General features: G+C 35.9%; 1 protein-coding gene across 6 annotated transcripts; it reads right to left on the reverse strand.

Moving 5' to 3' along the window:
• Positions 1–387: 387 nt before the first annotated feature.
• RUFY2 (RUN and FYVE domain containing 2) lies at positions 388–27,595 on the reverse strand. Of its 6 annotated transcripts, none has more exons than XM_062579962.1 (18): positions 27,537–27,595; positions 24,700–24,873; positions 24,147–24,264; positions 22,605–22,706; positions 21,363–21,486; positions 20,195–20,256; positions 19,467–19,532; positions 17,509–17,575; positions 16,191–16,292; positions 15,407–15,523; positions 14,614–14,781; positions 12,983–13,080; positions 8,955–9,074; positions 7,000–7,129; positions 6,295–6,389; positions 5,172–5,220; positions 4,953–5,030; positions 388–4,267 (listed from the first exon to the last, which is right to left on the reverse strand). In XM_062579962.1, exons 1-18 carry the CDS (start codon positions 27,538–27,540, stop codon positions 4,124–4,126), a joined length of 1,818 nt encoding a protein of 605 aa, XP_062435946.1. In that variant the 5' UTR covers positions 27,541–27,595; the 3' UTR covers positions 388–4,123. The 6 variants fall into 6 exon arrangements, with proteins under 6 accessions (XP_062435946.1, XP_062435945.1, XP_062435947.1 ...); XM_062579961.1 differs by having other exon boundaries at positions 17,509–17,578; XM_062579963.1 differs by lacking the exon at positions 27,537–27,595 and adding an exon at positions 27,258–27,340 and having other exon boundaries at positions 17,509–17,578.
• Between the last annotated feature and the right edge of the window lie 43 nt (positions 27,596–27,638).

Raw genomic sequence — 27,638 nt, forward strand, 5'->3', positions numbered from 1 at the left:
TTACTGTAGCTATTTGTTACAGAAAAGTCAGCATTGGTAATGACTGCACTATGTTCGTATTTTAAAAGAATGCTAATTTCAAATTATTTTTGTTCACTGCAACATTTTCAAAAAGTTTCTTATTAAAGCAGTACAGCTGAGCATCATCTCTATCCTAAATCAAACCCTGTTCCCATCACACCTACCCTCACATAAACCCCACCTGAAAACATTTTCAGAATACTTTCAGGAGGCAAGTGAGAAATGTTTAGTTTATTATGTAATTGGCAATTAGCTCCTCCTTCCCCAAAATACACAAAGGCTTTCTAGGCAACTTGAACAAGTCACAACAAAATACTCAATACATTCTAAATTATAAATTTAAATAAAGTGACATTATTCCCATAGTTAAGTTGCAGATCAATGGTATTTATTTTTTTCAAAAATTATTTACAGATTTACAAATGTTTGTACTATACAAAAAGTTACATTACGTAATTTTAAAAACATTTTTCTTTACAAAAGCTACATAAGCAACTACATTTTTATGTGTTAAAAGAGCAGTTGTGATAGTTTAATAATATTAACTATGTAACTACCCTCAAATGATACAGCTAAGCTAAACAATGTGCAAGAATGATTTACATAGCCTAGTTAAAAGATCTGCTTCAATGCTACCTTGCTCCTGTTAGTAAACATTTCCAAATCCCTGGATGAAGAAACTATTTGGGTAGGTAATCCTGCTTAATCTTAAACGGTACAGCTTAAAGCAGGGAGGTTCCATTTTTGGACCTAATAAAAACAGATATAAAAACAAGGAAGATTCGTTCTATGCAATGAAGTCAATACTAAATAGAGTTTATTAAAGGATGTATCTTTATCTATCTACTGGAAGACAAAGGATTTAAGTTCCAGCAGAAGTTACCATGAAACAATGAAAAAGAGCGGTGAGATGTGTCGGAACTAGCCCATACCTGCTCAAAAGCTCTCGGTGCGCAGGGGAGGGGAATAAATGAAGTTTAGGAACGAACTCTAAGTTTACGAAAGATGGTGACAAACGAAGGTGACAAAAGAACCTTCCTGTCCAACACAAGCAGCAGAGAAAGGATCTGTGGTCCCTAGTATTCAATCCTAGTGTCTCTTGGCAGCAAAATCACTCAGCTTCTGAAACCACACTTTCAGCATACTGTGACTGCCCATACAAGATTAAAAAAAAACAAACAAAAAAAAATTAACAAAAAAAACCCTACGATATAAATGGAAATAATGTAAAGACATTTGAGGTTACAGACACTGTGAGGCAACAACTTTCTGATGGACATCTTTCTCTTAATGGAAACCTGGATAAGCACATTTGTAATTTTTACAAAATAATTCAGAAAAATACACATTCCATCTATTGATAGGAATAGATTCCATCTACTTCTTACCTACCTGACAAAATTTCCCTCCACTTGTGAGTATAGAAAACAAAGCTGTCAGTACAATAATTTCTGATGTATCAAATCTTGAAAATGAGGGGAAGTAGAAACAAATGTAATTAGGAACCACTTACTGGACAACCTGGATTAATTGTGTTAAACTTAAGTCACAGATATTCCTTTTTAAATTTAAAACCAGCTACCACAGTTCAGCTTCACAATAGTGTATTCACAAGCAAACTCTGCAGCAGAATTAGGTCTGATTTGTTGTAGACCACCCTGTAAAAGCAGTTAAGTATCATCTTCTTCAAGATCATCATAATGCCTAAGACATTCTTCAAATACATATTAACACTGAATCTCCTTCATAAATTGCCCTCCCTTCCTCCAAAAGAGCTTCTGAAGTCACATACTGGATTGACAGTCATGTGCATTTTTAATGCATGTATTTTTGATCTTTGGTGCTGTGCATCATTTAAATATGAACAGTTTATCAGTGTCTGTGGCATTCAAAACAGTAACCAAATCAATCAGTAAGTACGTATTTCTGTTTGGAAGATTTCACTTCAAGTTTACCCTCACGAATGCAGAGCCAGCTTTTTAGCTCTGCCAAGTACACGGCACACAATCTGGGCAAACAGTGTCACACAAAATTAACAGAAGGCCCCTAAGTGCCAAGGCTGTTGTTTCTTCTCTGTGACACAGCCAGTCTCCGATGATGCAAATGACAGAAACCTTGCTGTCACTGTCGAGTTTCTGTCTCTTCCTAGACATGCTGTTCAGACAGGGAGAGAGGTAAGGTGCTCTGACTCTCTCCTTAAACCAGAGGCAATGATGCACAGCTTTTATACCTGCCCTGAGGTTTATGGCCTCACTGTGCGAGTGGACTGAAACTGAAAGGGCTGTAGCTCAGCGGAAACTCTAGTTTGACGTTGATGCAAAGGGTCGCTTTACAGCAAGAAAAGGGCATTTCCTGTTTGTATTTTAAGGGACCTCTTACTCTGATGAATGTAGCTACATCTACAAATTCAGAATGCTTCTCCTAATAAGCAATACATTCCAGTAATAACTACAGTTTAATACTTCAGTATCAGTGCAACTATACTAATCCAGACGGTGAAGTAAAACTTCTGCTTTGGAAAAAAAAGATTTTCTGAATTTAACAGCAATACTGTTCAGATCTTATCTCTTGATTAAGCTCCCACACGATGAAGTGATGGGGGAGAAGAAAGGAGTTAGCTGGTGTATTTTTTGTCACCGTTGTAAAACTCTACCTATTCCCAGTTAAAATCAGAATAAAAACTTCACTATTAAATTCAAAAAAGTTAGAGGGTTTTACAATTACAAAACTGTACATAAGACACTGAGACCACTGTCACTGCAAAAAGAATACATACAAATATGTAGGAGTCAGAACTCAAGAAAGTTCTCCATCTGAAAGATCAGAACAGATCTCAGAAAGAAGTCTGCCTAAGTCTCAAATGTAAGAGCACAGTTTCACATCTTTTACTTTCTTGGGAAAATCTTGAGGGAAACACAGAACAACTACATTCTAAGAATCTGAAAGCCAAAATAACTCAAAATTCATCCTTTTTTTTTTTTTTTTTTTTCCCTCTCCAGAGGCTGCTTATCAAAGTCAATGCAGGCTTCTGCTTCTTTCTTGCTTTCAAGACAATTGATATATCCCTTTTTGAAATCTTGGGATTAATGCTATCAGTAAATAACATAAAACATAAAGTGGAATGTTAGAAGATATACTACAAAGCTAAAATGTTTTAGATATTTTATTTCTTCCAATGAACGATGAAAAGGAAACGAAGGAATATTTTCCTTCTCACAGTAACTACAAGCTAACAAAATTAATATATCTCATCTTTCAAAGGAGTAACTCATCCTCCTAAAGGTACTATTTTTTCAATGTAACAAAGATATTCCAGTTCTCTCGGAATTCTGAAAATTTTAATTATAAATATTAAAAGAAAAACACTACTCTGAAATTACTGGTGTTGCACTTTTGCAGCATTTTTTGATTTGTTCCATTAAGGTAATATACATTTAAGAATACCCAAAGCTTAAATGCTACCATTGATTTCATATGTAATTCCCACAGACCTCACTGGAAATTGCTGATATAAGCTAATATTGCCTTTTTAAGAAACATAACCAAACAAAATCAGCCATTTCAAAATGAGTTGCTAATAGCAAGAGCTGTGTAAATATACTTAATACTACATTACTTTGTTTCCATATATGTTATCTACATTATGTTATCTACACTAATAATTTGCTACCTTTTGTACCTTTTACATCCAAATACAATCCTACTGACTGCATGTTTTGGAGGAAAAGGAACAGATTGCTTTCCAACATTTCCTCAGTGTCTCATGTCCTAAATTTGACCAAAGAATTTGCTAAAGAAAAGCATCAATATGAAATATTTCGCATATTAGAACTAGATCATATGCGTTTCCTAAGCAGTCTCCTAGGCATAGCAAAGAAGTAATTCAGGATGGTATCCTTGCCAGAGCCAAAAGGGTGTTTGAGTCCCATTTACTCAATTTGTTTCAACAGGAAGCAGCTCCTTTATGGTACCTTGAAAAACGCAACTCTAGATTGTTTACCTGAAATTCCAGAAATAGTTCTGTATACATCTTTATTATTATTATTTTTTAAACAGAATTAGCTAAATAGCAAAAGTTGATAAACATTTTGTAAAAGGATTTTTATGGCACGTTAAAAGAGCACCTCTGTATAAGTATCGCATGGCAGGAATCGCAGACACGAACAGGTTTTGGCGAGGAAGGCAGAGGCAGTTCGTTGTCAGAGCAGGCATTACAGAAGATCTCACCACAGTTTCTACAATGATGCTAAATAATGGAGAAAAGGGAAAGAAGAAAAAGAGATCAAGAAAAAAAACAGAATTCACATTAGAAATCTACTTGATAATCAGATTCTGCTAGACTATAATATACAAAGCAAACTGAAATCCAATTCCTTCCATTTCTTTGTGCTGCGTGTAGTATCATTTTTCAAAAGAATCTAAGTACCAGTCTATAATGCAATCCTAGACAGACCATACATGACTTTTGCAGACTGTTTTCAACCCCTTGTTTAAGAAGAACTAACATATCTTGTCAAATAAAAATACCATATAACCAATGATATTTGGTAGAGAATGGATGATTCTGTCAAGCAGCTACTGAGATTTAACATAAAATGTAGGTAAAATAAAGATTCTTGCATGCATTAATTAAGCACAGAAATTAACAGCCAGAGCTGACAAGTGCTTCAGACAACGATTCCACAAAGTAGGCTGAATAAGTTTTAAGTATGTTCTTCTGTGGCACTGCACCAAAAAGCAGCATTTCACTTAAGATTAGGACCCAACTGTGCTCAAGTCAATCTCAAACAAATCAAAGAAATAGAAAGACACCTCAAAAATATCTATGCATTCATCTCAAGGTTGACATTCTGCTCTGCATCTCCAAGACACTTAACATTTTTCTCATAATACATATAAACAAGTTGGAAGAAATCTTTTTGGAGAATTACCTTCCTTTTGGAAAGTGAAAATTCCTTTTCACATAATTTGCAGTGTGTAGCTTCTTTGTCCTTCAACCAAACCTGTCCCTGGAGAAAAATCAAGAGTAAATACGTGTATCTGATAAAGTCTAACACAACAGAACGAAGAGATAATTAAATATGCTAGAAATATATATGTGATAAAGAGAAGGGGGAAAAAAAGTTTCTTCTTCCTCCAAATCTACCAACCTGCAAGACTTTGTTTGCTTCTTTTATATCTTCTATTTTCAGCTTTGATCTAAAAAAATAACAGTATGCTATTTCAAACTTTTATATTGTAAATTATAGTCTAACAACTTTAAAAGCAGGAGCTATTTAAAAACTTAAAAACAGAGAATTGTGAACTTTTAGCTAGTGTTTTATATTAAAGCAGCATCCAGGAGATGCAATCAACACTACTGTCCACTGTACTGGGCACTATACAAAGTTACCTCTTTCTGAATGGCTGTAAAAGTGCTTGGGGTTATATGCATGACAGAAGCTTGCACCAGCATAACTGTGCATATACCTAAAGCTAGCACTCAGCACTGGTATAAAACAGGAACTGAAGCTCTTGGGCTCATACAAGACCATAATATGGCTTCACGGAGAAGCTAAGCTCCCCGCAACCAGCCAGTGCCCACCCACTCAGAACTGATGGGGCTATGGTGTATACATACTAAGCTATTCTATAGAGCATAGAAAGCCTACACTGATTATGGCAAAACTATTTTGAAGACCATTAAATGAAACTTTAACAACACTGGTGGAGGGCAACAACAGAGCTGTGCTCAGAGCTTCCTGCTCACTGTAGTCTGAAGAATTTTTGATAAAATAATCTCTAAGTCTCAAGAGTTTGCAGCAAACAATGGTATGAGATTATCTTATAGAGAATCTCCATCACTAAAAGACAGGAAACTATGAGCAGGCAATCCTTACAGTAAGATAAGCACTATCCTGCTGAAGCCAGAGCTGCTATCTTCTACATGGGTTCTTTAGGCAAGCTCACCAAGACTTGAGCCAACAATTTCTGTTCCATAAGTCTCTGAAGGTTCTTCATGAGATATGCAAAACATCTCCTAATGCTTCCAGGCCCTTTTTAACTAGGATTTTCTGTTCAGAACCCTGTAATTGCACATGACCTCACAGCCAGCCCATCAGCCAAAGACAAAAACTCACATAAACAGACCTGACCTAGCTAGACCTATTTTTTCTTCTTTTAGATTACTGGCCATATAATATTGTCCTATACAGTCTAATTCACATGACTGCCATAATTTTTCTTAATTCAGTTTTATATGACAAATATAATCATCATGAAAAATGAAATTACTCGCTAAGCTTAGATGCCAGTTCTTGAAGAGCTGCTTCTTGGTCTTGACATACCCTTTTCAGTTGTCTGTTCTTCTCCTGAAGGTTAAGGAACTCCTTAAAAGAAGAAAATAATCACAAAAAGTAACAATATTGTATATGCCTACAGCCTAGAAAACTATTCCTAACCAAAGCTGATCTTACTGAAAAAGCAAGATTAATTGGTCCATCACACTATCTTCTATTAAGATTCTAAATCTAATTCTAATAGTAACAAACCAACAATTTCTCTTAGACCGTAAAAGACGAAGCATTTTTGCTTCTTCAGTCTTCTCCAGGAAGGGAGCAAAAACGATTGATTGCAGAGAAAGCAACAAAGCAACACTACATAGCCACGTATGCCATGTCAGAGAGAATCTGAAGCATTTTCTGGCCCACCATAAGACGACAGAGTCTTCAATACAACTGAGAATGAAAAATAAGTATTTCATTTTTCCTCAGGACAGAGTTCTGATCTGAAGACCAGACACAGAGTAAAAACAGAAACAATTCTTTCCCCGAACATATGTTCTTCACAAACTTGTCAGAATAGATTAATCTAATTTTTCTTACCTACTTGTAGAAAATCTTAAAAATACCACGCCTAAATCCACAAATAAGCTTTGCAGTCAATTTCTAAGTTTTTCTAAAAATTCTAAAAACATTCAAGTTTTACTGCAGAATTTACTTTTTTAAGGTTAATTATTTCTTGAGTTTCTATTCTGAGCTGAGATATAGTTTCTTTTTCCTTTTGAAGATCATCTTCTAAGGTTTGCCGCCACTCTTTTTCTATTTTCAAATCTGTTTCCAGCTGAAGCCTAGAATTGCAAAACAAAAACCAGTCACTGTATACAAGAGTAACTTTTTTTAAAATTAAAAATGAGTTTATTTCCAGGTAAAATATACTATTAGCATAAGCAGCTGATCAGTTGACTTTTTTAAAAAAAATGAAATAATGCAGCAATGTTGTAACACTGTAAATGTGAGTAATAAATAGAGAAAACACAACCGTGTCATTTAAAAAGTGCTTTGAAAAAAAAAGAAGTGCATTTCAAAAGATCGAGGCTTTTACACATTTTGAAGAGCTGACCTTTGTAATATGACCAAGAATAGATAAAACACAAAATCCTAATGTATCTTTTCAAATATGAATAACAGAAAGCCCCCACCTTTCAATTTACACAGCTTGTTTCCAAAATAAATACAAACAAACTACCTTGCCACTGGTGATGCAGTGAATGACTATATTCATCTCTTGTGTTCATAAAAGTTATTTAGTATTCTATCTTTAGGTGTGAATCTTCTATTTTAGACTAAGGCTTATGAAAATTTGAATAGAACTTGTAGGGAGGATTGTTTAGTGAGATTCAATATAAAGAGTAATCTAAATTCTGCTGTTATATCTGTTTGAGTCCAGTTAAAGGAACTAGGGCTACTCTGATGGAAGACTCACTCCAGCTGCAATTTCACTTGGAAGAGTCAGACTTTAGAACATCACAGAGAAAACAAGGATGGGAGCACACTTTTCCATCTTCTAGATCTAAATCCAGCCAATACAATAAAGGAGGAAAAAATTTGAGAGTAGACATGCACGGGTTTTGGTGGAGAATCACACTTAGTTTTCCTGTTTTAAAACCAAAATCACTTTTAAAGGAGAGACATTTTGGGACACTACCTCAGCATCTGGTTGGAAAAGATCAGAAGTGAACATGACCTTGAGGTTTCAGAATTGCAGAATTCTGAAGTTGGGGTCTGAACTGTTCTTTTGCCAAAATCTATGAAGATGACTGTGGTAGTAAAGTAAACATTTGTCATGGCAGTTAAACAAACTTATTAACATTCAGAGTTATGAGAGAGGCAGGGTGAGCTAATCATAATTGGAAGCTACTAATTTTTAAGCCCCAGTCCTTGCAGTGCCATAGATTTGCACCGTCTTAAATGTCTTACTTGTTATCTTTCCAAATAGGGAAAACATCTAAAGTAAAAAGCTCCTGGTAGGGGTAGTTATTTATTTAAATCAGCACATCTATGTTAACTGCTTTTATTCCTGACAGCTTCCTCAAACAGGTAGCTGGATGGACACTCTGGGTTAAATCTTGTTTAAGGATTTAGCAGAAGAAAGGGCGTAATTGGCTTTTATTTCACATTTTTATATTTATAATTCTAGTGGATTTTTTAAAATTATTTGCTGCATAGTGGTTACTTAAACCACTCCTGAGGATTTTTACCTTATTCATAAGCCTGAGCAGTTATACTATTCTTATACCATTTAAGTTTATATTGTTACTTATTTCTGGGTTTTGATAGAAGTGTGAATTACTATTACTGTATTACATATTTCCCCCTCTTATAATAATTTCCTAGCAAGTTAAGCTGGTACTTTCAGCCAAAAAAATACTGCTGCTGTTCTCTCATTTCTTGCAATACACCATTTTTTTTTTTAAGTGCCCAAAGATAATGCAACTTTCTTGGAATGGCGTATTTTCTTCCACGTTGCCAGTACCTAATATCAACATCTTTAGTATTCACATTCTGTTCAAGGTCATTTACCAACAACCAGCTTGTACTGGCTGGGCCTGTAACAAGACGTATTGCAGAATGTTTACTGCTGCGTATTTTTCCAAAGGGGAAAGATGTACTTACAGCTGTTTCTCCTTCTGGGAGAATTCTTTCTGCAGTCTTTCAGATTTATTCACATATTCCTCTTTAAGTTTCTCATCCTCATTCTCAGCTTCCACTTGAGCCTTCTCTGTTTGCTGCAATCTGGTGTAATTCAAATCAACTTTGGGTAAAACTGAGGCTAGAACTAGGGTGTAGAGGGTGAAGAAGACAAATAAAAGAAAAATGGGGAAATAGAAACATTTCTAAATGAAAATAAAGTTTGGGGGGAACTCACAAACTCAAACGAGAAATCCACACAATGCCTAGAGAAGTAGCTCCTGTTTTTCATACATAAGAGAGTAATCACTGAAAATCTTGATACTTTTTTATTTTATGCTGATGAGTAACAGATGTCAAAGCACGATGATACATATTTTAGAATCGAAGCATATACCTTAATGCTTTTTATTTTTAGCACATGTTCATGAATTATTTGGGGAAGTTTGTTTTGTTTTGTTTTAAATAAAGCCTGTAGAAGTACTTGGTTTGTACTAACCACTCATTGAGACAGGGCAGAGCGTGTGTTGTGCAAAAAGAGCTCAAAACAATTCAGGCTGAATATAGAGCACTGCAATCAAACAGCACTGCAATCAAACAGCAAAAACATAACTATCCTAATAAAGTAAGACACAGCCTGAAGGGTCCCACTACGTTCAGAAAACTACCTCAACTACATCACATTATTAAGTTTAAATAATCTGTATTAAAAATAATGCATTCATACACTGGTTAAAATAGCTCCATAACATAGACAAAATAAACAAAACATTAATCAAGTAGATTTTTTTAAATTTAATCTTTTCTTTTAGAACTCTAAGGGGGTTTCTGCTTCAGCTAGCGCTCTCCTAGCTCTTGAAATCCATTAATTCATTGTAGTTTCTCTCTGTTTGACCATCCCTTTATTTCAGAAAAAGATGGATGTAATGTAACAAAGGTAAGGGTACTAAAATGGAACTTGTGTTACCATGAAAAGAGCCTGTAAAATACTACTCAATGGCCCCACCTGAAGCATCTTGCATATAAAAACACACACTCAGGTACGTGGTTAGAAATCCGAGACACTCACTCTCAGTGCTTCAGCTCTTGCTTCCTAGCAGCTAGCTGAATGGAGAGTAACTTGCAACTCCCAAGTCAGTTTAAAGAAAAAAACAAAGAGTCAGCAGTCTGTCTACATTTGTGCTTCTACTGATGAAGTTGCACCAGTGGGAGTTTCCAAAAACTGCCAGTAAACAAGTGATAAAAGACTGCAATTTATCAGCTGTTTTAACAATATCCCCAGTCATATTTGTAATTGTAGTGCAAAGAGGGCCAAAATAGATGGATAGCAAAGAGAATATTGTGGAAAAGTAGGGTCCATTCATACTGTAAAAGAGGCTGAAGGAAGCTACACAAGACAGAACAACTAAAGTAAGTTAAAGCCCTCTCTAAACTACAAAAGAAACTGTACTACAGTTTCCACAACCAACATAGACAGGGATCTTTCTCTTGTTACCTGAGAAATAGGCTAGCCAACCCAGGCTACAGCATCAGCCTCTAGAAAAGCACCAGGGCAAACTGCACAGCTATAATTCAGACAAACACAGCGTTGTGCTGACTGCACAGCAGGTTTTGCTGTTGAGATGATACTGAGGCAGATACTTGTTTGCATAGATTGACTATGAGGTGGTTAACACACTCATTTCTGCTATGGTCTACTCTGCTGTTTTGCTGGGTGTTTCTGTTCTGGATCTTTCTTTGAAGATAAGGGATTCTGCCTGCCCCTCCAAAAAAAAGCCATCCTGTGTTAAAGGCTCTTTCTGATTCCAAACCAAAGAATAAAGTAACATCTAACCATAGAGCAGAAGCCCTTCCTATATTGCTGTGTTTCACCTCCACCTCTGCAAACCCTTCTACTGAAACTCTAAGATTTCTCTCCCAACCAACTTCCCCTCCACACTTCAGGGGAAACAGTGGGAAGCACATCAAGGGCAACTACGTTCTGTCATCTGCATGCATCTACTGCTTGCAGATTAAATGTCCAGATAAAGTACACCTATTTCAGCAGTGCATGCAAGCAGCAAGTCGAACCAGTAATAAGATTTGTAAAGCCTGCTTAATGAGGGGTGGAAGGAGGAAAAACAGGTTGGGCAAAGCCATGGGTTATGACTACAGTGTAGACACACACAGATACAGGCAAGACACTCAGCTGACAAACAACTTAGAAAAGCTCAGGATCTAGCCCTAAATGCAAATCCTGTCTATTACTACAATTCCAACTATAGCTACTCCAACACAGCTGCTCTAAGTAGGAATTACAGCTACAAAATTTGCCAGCGTGCACAACCCTTCCTGCCTGGAGTCCTATCCAAGTCTAGTCTCCAAACACTATGTACCTCTGTGAAAATATTTTACTCCACATCAGCAAAACAGAATTGTGCTTTAGATGTTTTATCCCAAAACCCTGTAATCCTTGCACTGTACATACAGAGCATATATTTTTAGCCTCCCCCCCCTTTTTCTTAATGTATCATTCCGGTGTAACACTTAAAAAAACCCACGCTGTTTATGAAAACAGTGCTAGGTACAACAAAAAAAACAACCCCCTTTATCCCAAGATAAAGACAGCCTAAAAGTTAAAGAAATAAGCAGGAGAGAAGGGAAACATTGGTCAAAAGAGTTGCTTTTTAAATCTATTAGTACAATAAAAAAGAAAAATCACTAGTTCAGAAACAAAGATTGTAACAATGTGAACTCAAAGACAGCTAACCTTTTAAAATAAACTTTGAAAATTAAAAAGTGGTTAACTACTATAAGAAAACTAGCATCTATTTGCTCATAAGAAAACTAGCATCTATTTGCTTAAAAGTGCCTTTTTTTTTTTTTTTTTGAGGAATAAAGAGAGATGGGAGATGATATTCCTTCAGAAAACAACAGAACCCAGCTACGGTCAGTTACAGTGCAAGATTTCTAATACCACTTTGTATTTAAAACTGTAATTTTAAATTTAAGTTTTATTTTAACAGTAATTTTTTTAAACACAACAGGTCTGGAGGAGCTTTCAGAATGATATATCTTTGACAAGTTTATATTGGTGCTGAGCTTCACTGCTGGCACATTTGATGAATGACATTGCAATAGTCCTAGTTTGAGTTAACAGATCTTTGTCACTTCATGAACACAGCGGACAAAAATCAAAGATGGATGAAGGCAGCAAAATAGTAAAAACAAAAATTGGGATAAAGGATAAAGGGTAAAAAGAAAAAAGAGGGGAAAAGGATGTCAATAAAAGAATATTCATGTCACTAAATCTTTTAATACATAACCATGTTTTTCATAATCAATTTTAAAAGAAAAAACGACATGTCGAACACCAACATGACAGGGCTTATGGATATGCTACATTTTAGAATTTAAAAGATCGATGTTGCATATAGGTCCCTAAATTATACATATGAATGACATTTTAATATTATGTAAAAGATGTACTCTAACCATAATGTAAATTCACATACAGGAATTTTAGTGTTTCACTTCACCAACTTTCAGTGTAAAAACTCATTATGTCACTGAAGATAACAGTATTTTTAAAGCAACTGACAATTTTAATACCTTCAGCAAATACAGAAGTGATCCACAAAGGTATTAAATATTTATATTAAACACATGCTTAAGTATACATGAGCTTAATGCTTTGGTTTCTTTTGCATTTCATTCAGATGAGGGGGGAAAAAAAGAGAAGATAATGAATCAGAATTTTGAAACAGCTTAAAAACAGCTGTTGATATCAGCACAAAAAATTAAGATCAGAGGAAAGATGGTGGAGGAAGAAAAATAAAAGTTTAAGTTTCCAATTAAAATAGATCTATTTATTACAAGAAAAAAAGAAAAAGAGTAAAGCACTAGTGGCTGTTTCAGAAACTTTCCTTTTCAATTTCCAACTTGAAATTTACCTTTCAGTGGTAACTGTATAAGAACCCAGTAAGGGAAAGAGATGGAGAAATGAATGAAGAAAAACAAAGATGAACCTGTACCTTTGTTCTAGTTGTTTCATAGTTGCATTAATTTGATTGGTCTTATCCTCTAATCGACTAATTATTTCATTCTTTTCTTTCATAGCATCTTCAGTAACCTGTATTACAAAAAAGTTAACATTAAGATAGGTTCATATTACACTGTCAGTTCATGGAGGTTTTTCTTCAACGTCTGAAGAAAAAAAATGTTAAAATGTCTTCAAGTTTTGATTCTTTTTAAACATTCCAGTTTAAAAAAAATGTAACTGACAAAGAACATCTAAACAAAATGTCAAGCCTAAAGCTTATTTGTAGTTTTGTACTTTGCAAATGTATACACTATTTAACAAGAACACAATTTTCATTTTAGTTTTCTTCCTTAGTTACTCATTTTGTAACTCAACATAAATTCACTGATTATCTTTTTATCAGAAAGGTATCTTTCAGGTATCTCAGATTACCTCTTATCTTACCAAAAAGAACTAAGGTGCCCAGTCCTGGAAATTATTAAATTTTTCCAACTCTTATCAGATCTCACATCTGTGCCTGAAAAATATTTTAAGAATTTTACTAATGCATTTCACAGTTTTAGTTGCTTGCAGAGCTATAGGTCTAACTAAAGGTACAGCATTGGCCTTGCTGTACAGGCCAACATTATAAACTGGTCCCTATATAGGTTAATCATTCTCACTCTCTCCTACCTCAGTCATTCGATTATCCAGGAAGTAGATTTGAATGTCATTAAGTGAAACCAGTGTTACCTACAGTCAGCAAATGTACAGCTTTAAATGGGGGGGGGGGAAATCCAAAAAACTACAGAGCATAACATATCTAAGAACAATCCCTTCTCTCTCTTTTCTTTCTAGTTGTCTTTCTATTTCTCTTCTCCTAGTCCAGTTTTCTCACATATCAGTTAGAGGTGTCCTTGTTCTCAATCTTACTTACCCCTCTGCAGCAGCACTGTACCTTTTTCCCTTCACTGTGCCACAGATTTGACTGTTTCCTGGTGCTGCTTTTGAAAGCTTTTTCCATAAATCAAAATTATCTCCTACATGAATAATTCACCACTAATCTTCCATGGCATTTAGTCATTTGCTAACTGTATTGTGGGTCTCTGTGATCCATAGTCTCCCAAAGACTTTTTTTGTTTTTTTTTAGCATTACATTGAAACAAATCTTAATCTGTTAATAGATTGTTGAAAAGCTCTAACTGGCTTTTTTAATTAAAAAAAAAAAAAAGCTTGTTTCTCAAATGTTTTCCTTTACATTGCAGGCTTAGATCTTCTCTTTAACACCCCACTACCTGCCTGCCTTTTTTTTATAGTTCTCTTGCTATTTTTTGTACAACACAGGCACAAAAGTCATTAGATAAAGCATTACTTTCCCTATTTCATGGGAGATGTCAACAGGCCATGCTGTTATGCTTATGCTCTTTTCTTCTAGAATCCCTATAACATTAAGTAACTGCTTTAAGAACTGGTTTGTGTGAAGTCACATTTGCATCAGGAATGTTCTGAAATGGGAAGTTTACCTAAGAATTAGAAATAATCTAAAAATTAAGTAAACAGCAGTGTTTAATTAAACTAAAGATTAATGCGTCTCATTCTTCCATCAAAGTCATTTCATCAGTTAACAACAGACTGTTTCTTTACCTGCAGTTTTTGGTACATTTCCATGTTAATTGCTTTAACTTCATCAAGCTGCTGTCGAAGGCCTATAAGAGTATCCTGTTTCTCATGGATGTCCTTCTCCAGTAACTTCATGGCAAGTTCTATCTCATGTTTCATACTAACTTGAACCATTAGCTCATTCTCCATATCCTATTAAAACACAGAAACACAACGCAATGCAGAATCTTTAAACAATTACACAATATTTTATCTACTACTTAAAAGACAAAAGCTAAACTAACAGGGCTGCATCAGTATCTATTTCACCACCACAGAAACTCTACTTCCCCCTGCAATTATGCAAACCCCCCTCACACACACGCACTACAGAAACATTACACTCATGTATTTAGTGACTGTTGCTTTTTCTTTTTTTCACCTTGGAAGAAGATACCTCACATTAAAAGAAATTATTCTGACAGTGTTGCATAAAGAGTTGGCTAATTATTAATTACAAAAATAGAACTAAAGTATTTGTTTTTGCAAGAAATATTTAACATGCAAACATACAAAACCACGCTTACAGTACTGTTAAGAACATATCCATAATGTTCTCAAACTGTGTTTTCTATGCTTTTAACTATACTGTTACAGAAATATTAATATTTGGTTGCTATGTTTGAAAAATCTTTTTATAACATGCAGTTAAAGAAATAATCTGGATTAAGGGCAGGATCTAATTAGAGTAAAAGCTAAATTAGAATTATTTATAAATTGACTCTTTTCAAACATAATCTTCTCGAAATGCTCAATACTCCTAGAAATTAGTACTCACTTGTCGAAGCTGTGATTCTTCTCTAAGTTGTCTACGTGCTTCATTGTACATTTCATCTAAACCCTGTCTGGAGTGTTTGTATGTCTGAAGCTCTGCTTCAACATCCACTTTAGTTACCTATGAAGATATGAAGAATTTATCTTTTTAATTTCAAGTTTAGAAATTCACGATAAATAAATTTAACACTAGTGCAAAAAAACCACTTAAACATACAGTCTCCAAGCACCATGCAAACAGAGAAGGAGCTTCTGTTTCTGCTATGTGCCTACCAGTTTTACAATAAGAATTCACTGAGTGCACCTAGCAAAAGAAACAACTATTCTGCAGTATAGTCCTCCTCGCTTTAATATACAACAAATCCAAGTAATCCAAACATCTACTTAACCTGTGCTTTAGCAATTATCCTGTAAAATAAACAGGAAGTTATAGAAGGAACTACAATTTATAGCTTAAAAAGAAAACATTATTTACAAAATTTATATATATTAGCCTTAAACGCCCTTAGGCATAGCTGACAGTTTAAAGCAAGAAGGACAACAAAGAAAGAAAGAAAGAAAGAAAGAAAGAAAATAAGGAAAAATGCTGTAAAATTGCATATGGTAATAAAATAAACTGGGCTTACATAACTTCTATATATTTATACCATTATAAACTTTCCAAATCTAGCATGTCCTTCCCCATACACCTTGCTTTAGGTTTGGCCCAGCTACTACTGGCTTAAAGCTGCTATGTAAGAACATTCAAATGACAACGAATCACGCTAAATACAGTAAAACTGGCATACCTCTAGATGATGCTGTGTTTTCATTAAAATAAGCGTATTTTCACTTCTTAATTGATGGTTTTCTTCCTGAAGTTTAATTATATTGTTTTTGGCTATTGCTAACTAGTGGAGGGGGAGGGGGAGAAGAAGGGGAAAAAAAAAGGAAGTATGATCACTTTTCTGTAGAAAAAATAAAAATATTATGCAAAACCAAAATGTTCTCTTAGTCTCACAGTTTACTAAATAAAGGTTTTATTCTCTTTTTTTTTTTTTAAAAAAAAATCTGCTTTTAGAAATGGCAATTTCTTACTACACAGCAGTATGTACATCTAAGATACTTCATTATATTATGTCTGATAAGGAAGTATATGCTTTCTTTTCATTGCTTCATTATGGATTAAAGACCCTCAATCCCCTTTTGTCATCTTAAAAGCTTTTCTTTTTATTTGGATTCAAATGTATCTAGTTTTGCTCTTTTTGGACATCTTAATATATCATATACAGTAATTTACATAAGCAAAGCCCTCATAGATTAAAAAAGTACAGGAAAGGAAACATTATAGCTGAGCCCTGTAATATACACTGTGTTCTCAGGATTATAAGGCAGCTGATCAAAATACATGGACAGTTGGAGATGAAGACTTGCAAAAGAACCAGAAAACTTTGAGAATTAATATTCAAAAAGTTTTCCTCTATCTGGATACATTAATAACCAGAGTAAGCTAGCTATCTCATCAACAGCTGAATTAGGACAATCCAATTAGGTACTACTCAAATAGCTTGTGTTAAAAGAAAAAAGTGATCTCATAAAACTAAGTACAATAAAATCTAGTCTAGCGTCAAATATACATGAAAATCTGGGATATAAATATAAAAACAGAGTTAGACAAATCTAAAAACTGCATATAAGCATACAGTAAATGAAGAAGTAAATACTCCTCGGTTAAAGCTGAGAACCAACAGAAATTGCTTGTTCAGCTGCCTTCCTCTCTGTGTAGTAGCTGGTGTTATCCATTATGGACTAGTCAACTGTACAAAACTGGACGGATGCCTGGTATTAAGAAAGCCTTCTTTTCTGTTTGAGTTGCCAATGAGAGATTGCGATATTCTGCAGAATGCATTTACTAATGCTGCATGTTCCAAGGAAAGCTGACTTCAAATCGCTGCAACTACTGCACCTTTTCTTCAAACCAAATTAAAGGGTATCTGAACATACGCAGTATTTATGTAGATTAAAATAACTTAAATATTTTATAAAAACAGTGTTTGAGAGTAAATAATGTAGGTACTATACATTTCTAATAAATGTAATTTATTGTAGATGTATTGTAAACAATACCTCTTCAATTAGTTTAGTGTTTGATTTCTCCAGCGAATCAACTCTTGCATGTAGACTGTTAACTGTGCTACTGAAAGAAAAAAAGAAAGAAATTATTATTCTAAATTATATTAAAATTTAGTCAAAGCTCAAAAGCTTTAATACCAAGTACAGCAATCAATGATAAGTGGTAACAGGTTTGTGGGCATTGTTTGAGATTTTCCTGATATAAGAAAATTAGTCACCTTTGTTGAATATTTATATGCTTCTTCCCAACTCCCAATGTCATCCCTGTCACTTAGCCCATGGTTGGGTGTGATCTTACATTTCTCCCTCTATCCTCACATCTATAATGTATCCACACACTCAAGTTCTCTCAAAAGAGCTTGCAGCCTTCCTAGTTCTCCACCCCCATATAACAAAAACCTTTATCCAGATTCTCAGCCCTGTTCCATATGTCTGCTACATCACCCTTTCCTCCGAAATCCATTTTCTTTGATAAAATCTTCTGCTTCTCCAGATTTTTTAATATTTATTCTCAGGCACCCTCTTTTTTGCTGCCTTTGGTTTTCACTTTTAAGACTGTTCAGTTTTATTCTCTTTTTTTGTATGTTTTTTTTTTAATCTTATTAAACAACATCCTTTGGCCAAACCTCCTCCACTACCTGACTGCCCTTTTTTCCTGTAAGCACATTCTTCTATGCTGACCTTTATGCACAGAAAAAACAATGTGTTCTGTAACAACATTTCCCTTTTCCCCTATTACTACTGTGGTGCCCTCAGGAAGTTAACAGTTCATTAAGAATGGCTAGGTATACGAGATTAATGCAGTTTATAATGTGTAGAGAGGAGCAGCTGATCTGAAATAAAAGAGTAAAATTGTTCAGCTGTTTGTTTGCAACGGTTCCATGCACAAACCAGAGTACAAGAACATACTGAATAAACACAGGCTCACAGAGATATGGATAGCTAATAGTACATTACACAACCACCACTATTCTTGCTTGTGACAGCTCTTTTCTCCTCCTTAACTTATTTCCATTTGGCTCATATTTGATGTACTACTGTATAACTGATACTGTGTCCTGTTGGAGGTTTCCGTTCAGTGACTGGTACAATTCCAAATCAGAGTACCTGTACCACCACAGCAGCCATATAGTAATCAATAATCAAGATTATCAACATTAAAAATGAAAAAAATACTTTGTTTCAAAACGGAACCAGGAAGATCAGCTATACCACAAATCCTACAGAAGCAGTTCTTGTATTTCTCTAACTATTTGCATTATTCCCTCTCATACAATATCCTTCACTTACAATCACTATCACTTCAATTTGTACAGTAACAAACATGCTAGTGGACTAGGTTTACTCCACCCACCAAAGCAAGCAGGAAGCAGAAGGAAAAGGGCATCTCAGTACACTGACTTCTTTCATTTACAATAGCGTATTAGCAGCTAGCACTGCTTTCCTGAAGCTTATGTTTCTATGAGAATCGCAACCTACAACATGTAAATAGTTTCCAGCAACTGGTGAATCTATTTAGCTGTGGCCCTAACCATTAAAGCTACAAACTAAAATATTATGAAAGATAAAGAAACAAAAATATGAATTCATCCAGAACATTCAGTAATACTTGCTCTAAACTTCTGAGTGGAATGCAGTTAAAATCATATTTCTGACAATATATTCACAACTAGCTTGTTCCTGCAAAGCTCTGAATCTAAACTACATTTGACAGTTTTGGTCTGGTATTTTTCAGTCTAAATGTTCCAACTACTAAAAATAAAAACATGAAAATTGAGATTTCCTCCCCCTCTCTCCAGAAAAGAGTGTATCCATTCCAACATTGCTGCATCCTCAAAGAATTTTCACCTGTTTCCCTGAAGTTCTTGCTCACAAAGTCATGGTATAAAAGGAAGCAGAGGTGTTTTACCCAGAAACCTGGACTGACGTGCGTACTTCAAAGTAATACTTACTTTAGTTGTCTGTTTAGTTCTTCAACATAATTTTTTTGGTCCAAAATTGCAGCAATCTGGACATTTCTAAAGCAAGAATATTACAAAATGAGCTTTAACAAATGACATTATCAATTATGTACTGAAAAAAGATATATCTATCATATACAACGTCCACATTAAATGTGTTTAAAAGGAAGCAACTTCATCTTGCTACTATGAAGTCAGTAACTTCTGCCACAGATAACAGAGAGACAAAATACCCAATGCTGTGATGACAAACATTTATTATACATAAAACATTAAGAATATTCAAAGTCTCAAAATAAAAAGTACATTCATTTACCTTACTATAATTTTAGTTCTTTGAAGCACTAACTACCCACCCAATCTGAGGGCTTAAATGTTAGCAGGTTCTTTGGCTTTTTTCAGTTTTACTTTTTTTTTTTTTTTTTTTTTGATAGCTTCTTTGTATCTTTAGCAAGATGGCTTTACATAGCCATTTCGAAATCTCCAGTATTAGCCACCAGGTAAAGGAAGTAGGTAACATTGCTTCTGCTTGCTATGGAGTACAAATATTCTGCCAGTAGACAGTAATACAAAACAATGTACTGCATAATCTTGCTCAAGACTGTGAGATGAACAAACTTCATCTCTTGGGAACCTGACTTATCTCTACAAAGAAGAGGACATCATCCAATAAATCATTTGTTAATAAACAAAATTCGAGGTATTTGGGGAGAACATACCTTTCTTTACCTCCAATCTCATCATCACTCTTTAAATACATAGAGAAATCAATCACCCCAACCTAGGAGAGAACAATTCATTCAAAACTTCATATCAGACAAGTAACTGCTGTTGTTATTCATGATTTTGTATTTACATAGTTACTAAAATCTCAGTTCTGCTAACTTTTCTCAGACTGATCCATTTTCGGCATATTTAATTGAAGCATAAAAATTGAACAGTGATATTTTAAAGATTCTTTAAAGAAAGGTACAGTCTCACATTCTAACTAAAAATTTTTACCTTTGAAACAAAACGAACAACATGCAACAAACTGAACTCCTTTCAGTACTAAGAAATGACGACTTGCATTTGACTGAGCTTAGTCAAGAACTTACAGGAAGATTTGTATTGAATCATATAGGCTATAAATAACACTACTACGAATTCTGCTCCACCTTCTATTCACGAACCTCTACTAACACCCTTAACCTTGCTTGCTTTACTGAAACTGTTCCTTTTGGTCTCTAATAGCTTCTTCATAAATGTGTTTAAGTTTCTCTAATCTATCCATTTCCTTCTTGAGCTCCCTTGGCTTGTGTGTCTCTGTTGTTTCATTCCCCCCCCCCTTTTTTTTTTTTTTTTAAACTATTCTTTCCAAATCTTTTCTAAGAAATCTTTCTTCCAAAAGCTTTTATATATTATCTTCCATGTATGCATATACACATTTCTCCAGCAAACAGATTTTTTTCCAACACACTAAATCTATGTTCCTGGATGTGGTCCATCCATTTTCTACTACCCTTCCGAAGTCTCCCTTTTTGCTCACTACAGCTTGATTCCTCTGGCTTCTTTAAGGAACATGCCTTAATTACACTACTTTTCACAGACAGAATTACTGTAAAAACTAACCTGAACAGTCACTACTACCTTCTGAAAACAAGTTTTACTTTTGAACAAAGTTCAAAGTCAAAACAGTTTGCAAAGGAAGGAGAATTTTATTGAAACAAATCTTGTTTTGTATACTGAAAGCAGACACTCTCTCACAGCCCTCCCTCTCAAAGCAAGTTTTTGTAAAAAGCCTCTGCTAGAAGTTTTAGTCTCTCACAACTGTGGAAGTAACAAGAAGTACTGCACATAAAAATCTTACAGACCACATGTACATTTTTATTACCTGTACTGACTTACTTGTGAATCTAGGTCTTCCCCCTTCACACACAGGTTAGCATCTATCACATTTAACCCAACTAACAGCCCAACAATAACTGCTCCTTCTTCCTCCATCATTAGTGCATGGTACTCATAAAATTCACTGTTAAATAAGAATTACATCAAACAGTTAATTTGTGGAACTTATTACATTTGCATGTAATAAATTAATAGAAAGTAACATCCAAATCTGAATTGTTTCTCTAATTTTAGCCTTACTCCAATTATCTTAAAGATTAACTAGCTCTGTCCATATCTTGACTTCACCATGAATATTTAAAACTAGAAAGTAAACGGTCTGTCTCAGAGGCTATTAAGAACAAAGACACCAGCTTTGCCTCAAGAAAGCTGAGCAACAAGCTGCTGGAGGGCTGGGCAATTCGGGGGTAAGACTCATCTTGTCCTCCTCTTCTTTCCCCCACCACAAAAAACACTCTTCTCTATATATTTACTATTAGCCAGTCTTGGATAGTATACTCAGTTAGATGGATGTTTGGCCAAACCAAGTCAGGTCATTCTTATGCTGTTAAGAAATGCTAGAATACACTGAAAAAAAATTAAAAAATTATTGAATTTTTTACTTCATGTGCAAAAAAGGTTCTGGACTTTAAATAAACCAGGTAAGAGATTAAATACGTACGGGTTATGGGACTGAGATGAAGACGACAGGTCCTTTTTCCATTTTTGCTTCAACTACCCCACCACAAAGAAGTTACACAGAGCATAACATTCTGTGAGGCTGAGTAAGCTAGAGCAAAGACAGTTTTGGGATAGTGAAAGGAGAGGAAATTTCAAGGCACTAGTTCTCCATGCAATGGTTGCTTGGGAGTAAACTATGCATATGGTAGGGGTGAATTCTTCACCTCTCCAGAGGTTCCTAGTCACCGTTCTGCACGGCCAAGGAATTAAAAGGAAGCATTTCTCCACCACCCTTCACCTATGAAAGAAGGGTCAGGCGTGTTGCAGAAGGGCTCTCTACCATGATGCGGTTTCCCTCAGAACATCATCTCTTCACCTATCAGCTGTTCCTCAGTCTTGACGAGCCAGCAGCGTTTGGTCCCTCTGCCCTGAGCACTGGAGAAAATCAGCCCACAGGCCAAAAACTGGATCTTGCTACACTATGGATACATTAAAAAGTAGCAAATAGAATATAGTAACATTTGTTCAGGAGACCATCCCTCTAAAATAAAACTCTAAACAAAAATCTGCTTAATTGTTTACCTGAGAAGATCTCTCTGAATGATTAAGCAGCGAAGATAGTCAGCCATTTTCTTTTGCATTAGTGCTAACCGTAACCAGGCACGGGCACGGCCCAGGGGTGTTCTGAAAAGGGGAGACGGAAAAGATTAACAGTCCAAAACCAACAATATATTAATTTACTGTCTTAATCACCTTTATCAGTCTATTAATCAAGCAATTGAGATTTCTAAAAAGTTATTTTAAGCTATTAATTAACTACAGTCAGTGAAGATGTAATTCTAGGCTACAATTCAAAACTTTCAGATTTTTTTTTTTTAAGAAAGAAAAAAGGGGGGGGGGGGCGCTGAGCTTGGGAGCAGACCCCAGAAAGAACTGGTGGAGAGAAAGTGCATGACCCTGTCAGCAAAATTAACTGCTTTGCCTGGACAGTAAGAACATTTAACTTTGTATGCACTGTTGATGTAAATGTACTTTGTTTTCACACAACGTATTGTTAGCAGCATGAAAAAAAATCTTTAGCGTGGTGCTTTTACCCTACAAACATGCTCTTAACCTGACAGTGCCCATAAAGCTGATCTTCAGCATCTAGCCGAAGTAAAGCGTCTACAACAATTCAGACTGCCTTCTCCATTACAGTCTTCAGAGGAACTATGAGAAAAGTAACCAAAATGTCTTACTTGGAAAGCTTGTCCACCCACTTCACTTCTCTGGGTCCACACATACTGAATTGTAGCTTTAATTCATATCTCTTTACAAATTCAGTGATATCTTAGAAAGACACTTCAAGAAGGATGAGAACATATTGAACTGGCTAACATTAATATCCAACAATTTAAACTCAAATATTTACAGCCTCCTCTTCTAGGGCTTGTACGTTCAAAGTGTAGCAAGCACATAAATACAAAAGAAACATTTTATATCAAGACAGGAAGAGTGATACTTTGCTAATAGTCTTATTTCAGCCAGCCTAACACAAGAGTAGGTAATAATTTATGTACCTTTGCACTTCAGACAAAGTCTAAAGCAGTAAATAAATAATCTTCTACACTGTCATAACTGATCACAATGTAACCAAACCCTTCTGGAATTTAATGTACAGTCAATTATAACGCTAAATACAAAAGCGGAGTGCAGAGGGATGTAAGGAGATTGCAGTCTACAGCAGAAATTTACATTTGAGAAGGATCCTACACTGCAGAATCCTACCACAAGCATCTGAAGAGCTGCCCAATTCTTTCACTATTATACCTTTTGTTTTTATACAGCCTTAGCTGACTGGACTCGCATGTTTACCACAGTTCTAGACTCCGAGGTGCTCCTTACATAACCCATTCCTTTATACAGCATCCAAAGTTCAGAAAACTATTCTCCCACAGATATAAGAAAACCAAGCATCTTACTTTTTTTTACCTGTTTTCTGTAAATCACATCGCCTATACTTTCCCCCAATACTGTACATTAGCTATTCAAAGGCTTCATTACTGTGAAATTAAATTCATAGAAAGCTGTAGATTCCGAACAGCGCTCTATGTTTTCTTGCTATATTTTACCATTACAACTTACTTGAGGCCAGGCAAATCTCTGACACTTGCACCTATTTCCTCAGCTTCTGGATATAACTTCTCCACAAGTTCCAGAGGACCCCAGATAGTTTTATTGTAACTTAGAAATGATTTTCTTACTGGCAAAAGGAAATACAGTATCTGAGTTAAATTAAGTTCCTGGAGCAGCTTCCTTCAAAATAGGCAGTCAATTCATCATTGTCAGAAGTTATCTTAGAAATTACTTTGCCATGACCATAAAACTGCTGCTGTTAGAACACAATACAAGAAGTGTGACAAACTCAAAACGTAAGTTACATACGTGCAGTTCTTGTAACCCCTGGATTATTTAAAATAACAAATGGTTTACAAAAGTTGGCAAATGTACGTTGTAAAGTACTAAAAATTATGATATTGATTATAAAAGTTGACATTTTCATATTTTATTTACTTTTTAAAGCCATATAAGGCACTATGATTTTATCTCATACAAGAAAGAACAAAGGAAAAACGTTGTAAGAAGGAAAAACATTAAGTACGATATGAGAACCATGCAGCTAGAACAGTCATCACACCTTTAAGGCCATGCTTCAGGCAGTGTTCCATGACAACAAAGAACTGCTGCAAAGGAGGGTAGTCAGAATCCAGAGTACGACCAAAGCTCAAAGCTGACTCAATGAGTCCTTTGATACTCAATTTAGCCATGTTTAGTAAATTTGCTCTTTCCACGGCTGTAGGGTCTTTTACAGCTAGAAGAAAAGAAAAATAGTTATGGTTCAAGTTTTAGAAGACAAACAGAATAATAAAACGATTCATAGCCACCTTGTTCAAATAAAAACTATTTTATCTTAATGTAGATGAACTCAAAGGAATAATTGAGTAAATGCTACAAAGATCTATGTTACAGAACAACAGAACACTCCAGAGCAAACACTCTTACAGTTCTTACACTGTTTTAATAGATAAGTGAACAAATGAGGCTGGTAATGTTAGTTCTTAATGTTAGTTCATATTTTTAGTGGTCAGTAACTGAGAATTAACTTAAAATCGGCATCAATGCTATGCTCAAAAGCTCAGCTGCATAACAGGAATCAGCACCATTACCACGACATCAAAGCTGCATTCATACTTATCACATCGTACTTCTCTTTTATATATAATCAGTTTCTACAGTGATCCTAATTTCACCGTGACATAAACGCGTATTCCCTTTTTATGTTGTAAATAGTCTCAATGAGAAAAACTGGAGTAGGTCCAGGAAAACAGCACACATGCACTTTTTTTTTCTTTCTTGTTTTAAGAACTGAGATTTAAGGTCTTCATATAATTACAAAATATTTTCTACGCAGGGAAGTTTAAGAATACCAAAAGGCGTTGCTTTGAAAGTTCCACTTAAACACACTTCTAGTAAGTTTACAAAATGCTACAATAAAAGATCTAGATACGTAGATCTGATCAGTAAAACTCCAGATTTTTTAAAGCTTTCTAATCTGACAAGATGGACAGGGTTCCTCTTCTTAGAGCTCCAACTACTGAACCCAAAGCGTTCAAGAGGTTAACAGTTTACTTTCATTTTTTAATAAAGCTTTTTAATTCAAGGCATCCTCTAGTTTGCCAAGCTGAAACAGAAACAAAGCAACCTTCTGTTTATTCATCAAAGCAACCTGGAAAGAAGCAGAGAAAGTTAAGATTTACTGTTTTCCGCTATTGCGGTTAAAACAAAACAGATGAAGTGCAAATAAGTAAGTGAAGAATACATTTTTTTTTTTAATGCACTGAGCCACAGATGTCAAAACATGTGCACATGTGCAAAACATATTTGTGTTTGAGGAAAACTGTGAGTCCCTTCCTCTACAAATTCAAGCATGGGCATATGCCTTAATCTTGGACATCTGGAAGCACAAAGAGCCTGGAATATTGTGTATACATTAAAGAAAAAAAAACAACAAAACAAACAAAAAAAAAAAAAAAAAAAAAAACAAACAATCACTGTAACAGATAGTCTTATCCTGAATATATTCCCCAAACAGCAAAAAAAAGAAATTTGTCTGATTTCTTGCATATCAAAGCTTTAGGTATTTGGGTATCAGGTATTAGAAATCCAGACTTTTTTTATAATTTTCTAACCACCTGTCAAATATCAAATTACTACATTACCTAATCTATCTTAGTTTTCTAGGAAAAAAAAAATACTATGATGATGTATCCAAGACAGCCTTAAAATTTAATTTTATTTTCTCACAATTTACCAGTACTTCAGCAGAAAACATTAAAAAGTGTCAGACGATGAGGAGACAACTAGAGAGAGTGCTTTGGCAAATGTTTACCCAGTCAGCTGTCACAATCCCCCAACCTATTCCCTGACCTCCTTCCTCGCTCACACAGAGGGAACCGAATCACCCCTAAAAAACACAGCCTCAGTAGCCCCTTTCTGGAACAGAGAAGGCTTGCAGAAAGAGTATTTCTATTAGTAAAGTTCACATTGGCTTCCCTTTTTATTAGGTTTGGTAGCAACAGTACTCAGCTCAAACTTCGTCACAGTTAAAGTCCTGTTTGGTTCAGATTTCAGGTGGGATTGCTCTCCTTCACTATATATCCACAGTCTATTTCCCCAAAGGCATCTTACAAATTCCTTTCACTTTGAGTAACCTAGCTTTGACTTTTGGGATTGATCCTCCCAAAGACACAGTTCCACATCAGCCATGCTTTTGGCTGGCAGCTCTCTCGCCTGGTCTTTGCAAGCCAGAACTGCGCTTCAGGTCCACCGCAAAATGCAATATAGCTGCACTGAGCTCTGCCTGCTTCTTTAAGAAAAATAAAAAAATAAAAAAAAAAAACCCACGAGGTTTAGGATTTTACAGGCGTGTTTTCTAGAACTGCTGCTCAAGAATCTGAGGGGGGTAGGCTCAGGCAGCAAAATGGACCGGGAACAGCTCTTCTCACCCAAAATAATAGCAGCTGATGAGACTATTCGTAGGTAACAGTGATTCCAGGAACCTTGCCAGAGTCAGACTGGCAGGGCTCGACCTAAGAGATATTCTTCTTCCAGCCTAGATAAGCAACCCAAAACTCATCATTTAAAATAATAATAAAAAGAAAAATAAGCAAGCAAGAGGGGGAAATGCGCAGTCACCGTATCTGCAGACCGTAGCGAGGTTTCTTTACGCCGCCCTGCCGGCACCGCCTCACTGAGGGAAAACCCGCCGCCGCCGCTCTAACGGTCGCGCCCCGCCGTGACGCAGCCGCCCGCAGCCCCCAGCCCGCGGCCCCCAACCGCCGCCGCGCCGCTCGCCGCCGTCGGTCGCGGCGGGGCTCTGCCTGCGGCGGGGCCGCGGCTCGGGCGGCCCCCGCTCCGCTGGCCCCTTCCCCCGCGGCGCGGCGCGGCGCGGCGCGGCCCCCCGGCCCCGCTTACCCATGGCTGGAGCGCGGGAGGCGGCGGCGGCGCGGCCGCTCCCTGCGCGCCGCGCGGCTCCTCCCCGCTGCAGCGGCGCCGGCCCGGCCCCCCGCGCCCCAC

This window comes from Rhea pennata, chromosome 7 (assembly GCF_028389875.1).
Source record: "Rhea pennata isolate bPtePen1 chromosome 7, bPtePen1.pri, whole genome shotgun sequence".
NCBI classification, from domain to species: domain Eukaryota; kingdom Metazoa; phylum Chordata; class Aves; order Rheiformes; family Rheidae; genus Rhea; species Rhea pennata.

Excerpts from the sequence above, each read along its gene's own strand:
- RUFY2 (XM_062579961.1), bottom strand. Across the intron at positions 21,487-22,604 it reads ATTCAGAGAGATCTTCTCAG|TGAATTTTATGAGTACCATG; the intron begins GTAAACAATTAA and ends CTTATTTAACAG. Across the intron at positions 7,130-8,954 it reads TCCCAGAAGGAGAAACAGCT|GCTTCAGCTGGAAACAGATT; the intron begins GTAAGTACATCT and ends TTGCAATTCTAG.